At 27.7% G+C, this 2,763-nt stretch overlaps 1 protein-coding gene across 1 annotated transcript in view; it reads right to left on the bottom strand.

The window, feature by feature from the left end:
• Window positions 1-421, bottom strand: part of LOC104759482 — a 6,565-nt gene extending 6,144 nt beyond the window's left edge. The window contains exon 1 of the mRNA XM_019238915.1: window positions 275-421. Coding sequence (XP_019094460.1) covers window positions 275-421 — 147 coding nt within the window. The remainder of the gene's footprint in view (window positions 1-274) is intronic.

Raw genomic sequence — 2,763 nt, forward strand, 5'->3', positions numbered from 1 at the left:
AAAAAAAAAAAAAAAAAAAAAAATCAATAATTTACCATTGTGGACACATCTGACTCCTGAAAGGAATTGAGCACGTTTAGATTCAGTAAATCTTGGTTATCAGAATGTTGTAAATATCTAAGTGAACGACACAATGTTGTTCTTGTGGCGCCGGCTTAGATAAAATGAAACGAATTTAATTATTAGAATATGTTTCCATGAAATGTATAGCTTTTAAGACCTTTAGTTATAATGATTAAATGTTCTATATAGTGTGTAAGAGTAGGTAACATACCACGTCAGGTGGATATTGTGGTATTGTTAATGACTCTGGCAATGGGTCTAGACTTGGTTGTGTACTCGTTGTGGGAGTAGCCTCGCTTATTGCTGGAACGAAGAATAATCCAGCAAATACTTCGTCCATGTTCTCAATTTCTACCATTGTAGGATCTTGCATAAACTCCTTTATATTTCACAAAGGCAACACTTCCGTTTATTCATCGATATAGATTTATCACAATAGAGTTTTAATTTTATATAGAACTTGAAGCACGACAAAGAAAAAAAAGTATACCACTGATTGAGGAAATGGTTCTGGTGACGGGGGAAACCACGAAGGACTAAATGGCAAACTTTGATCATCGAGCATATTGACTTGTTTAACTGGAAGATCGATACGTACCTGAGGCATAATCATAAATTGAATTAGCAAATCCCTTTGGTTACAACAATTCGTCCCATAAAAATTTTCAAACGAGAAATTAATTTTTGTATACCGATATCAGATAAGAGTATGAATTGGAGAAGAACATCAAACTGAATATACTCTTTGAACCATTGTGTATTTAACCACACAAAAAAAAACTTTGGTTTAACCAAAAATAAAGAAAAAGTTACTTGATCATTTCAATTGATATTATGAGAAAATTAAATTGCCAGCGTCTAGTTCATAATTATTTCTTCTTCCCTTAGAGAAAGCCATTTTTTGCCTTTGCAAAAAGCCATTTTTTCCTTTTCAAAAACATTTCTTCCCTTTAAAATAATTTTTTTCTTAAATTTATTCTTAGTTTGAAAAAAAAAATTTGAGAACTGCTTAGAGCTTCTAAAATATCAGTATACAAGAAAAAAAAAGCCTCTAGTTTTTAGTCCATCCATCATATAGACAACACAGATAACTTTCATGAGGACTTTCATCTTAATATATGAATAACGAAATATCAAACTAAATAAATATATGTGTTTGATGACTCCAAAAACAATTATCTAAAGAAAAAAAAATGAAAACTAAGAACTGATATACAAAGAGAAGAAAACAAAACATAAATTAAAATCAAAGAAGACAAGAAATATGTATGTTGAAAATCAGTATATGATCTTTATTCATTATCTAGACAGAGCTCTATTATGTCTCTTTTGTACAATTCAATAAACCTTTTATGTAGATCTGAATTGCAATAGAGCTAAACTGCAAAGAAAACAAAAACGAGAAACACACTTACAAGAGAGTTTTGAGTAAAAAAGGTGAGCGATATGGAAACTGGGGGAGTTTTGAGTATAGGTGATATTGAGAACCATACCATATAGGCATATATATACCCAATGTCCGATGAAGAAAGCTCTTAGTTACCTTATCATCATAACGACACGTGTTGAGCAGTTTTCTATCTTTTTGCTTTGCCAATTTTTGTGTATTTTTTTACTTTAAAATATACAGTGAAGAAATTAAAAAAATACACTATTTGTTTTTTGTTATTATTCAGTATTAGTAAATATACTTGGTAAAAAATTATTTTGATTAATTTCACATAATTTATAATTTATAAACAGAAACACTAGTTAGTTCACTAAAATTTCTTCAATAAGAATATTGTTTAATGTAAATGTGAGTTTTCGTGGCGGCGCCGCAAATTATAAAACTGGTGAAAACTAGTTTATATTTCTAAATAATGATAAATGAATAAATTAAGTTTAACTGTATTATCGTTATATGGTGCTGCCAATTGTAAAACTAGTGAAAATTAATTAACACTTTTAAATAATGAGAATGAATAAATAAAATTTAACTATATTGTCGTTATATGTTGCTCTGAATTATAAAATTACATGTAATTTTTTATGGTAATACCGTAACTTATAAAATCTATAAATTAAAAAGCAATATAAAAACTCTTAATTATTAAATTTTTACTAATATTTTTAATAGTAAATTAGTTTATACAATATGTTGTACCTAACTAACGTGAAAAAAAATTAACTGAATACTTTGATTATTATAATTATGCAAATCTCAACAAATTAGTTGTATTTTCCAGGAAAAAATCTACAACATAATTTGATTTATTTATGTAGATTTCATTTTTAGACTAAAGACAATCCCAAGCTGGAAAAAAAAGCTGTGAATTGACAATGAGTTGTCACTAAATCAGTGGGTTTTAATTAAAATTAGAAAAGTCTTTTTGTATTTTTCTTCCCAAAAGGTAATATATTTTTAAAAAGTAAAGCATAGAAATAAAATGAAAAAGAATATATATAAAAAAGCATGGAAGGTTATGTTAGGAAAAAAAGACAGAGATACAATGATTGTTACAAGTGCTATTTACATGGATTCTACCCAAATCTATTACCGTTCGTTGCTTATGATGATTCTCTTCAAATGACACGACTAATATTGTTACAGCTTTAAACTGTCTGTTTTCTTTTTGCAACTGTTACACTTTTTTAGAGATTTTGTCAAACATGGAAAGGTATAGAGACCAAAAAAAAAAAAAAAAAAAAAAAAAAAAA

Source organism: Camelina sativa, chromosome 17 (genome assembly GCF_000633955.1).
Source record: "Camelina sativa cultivar DH55 chromosome 17, Cs, whole genome shotgun sequence".
In the NCBI taxonomy this organism is placed as follows: domain Eukaryota; kingdom Viridiplantae; phylum Streptophyta; class Magnoliopsida; order Brassicales; family Brassicaceae; genus Camelina; species Camelina sativa.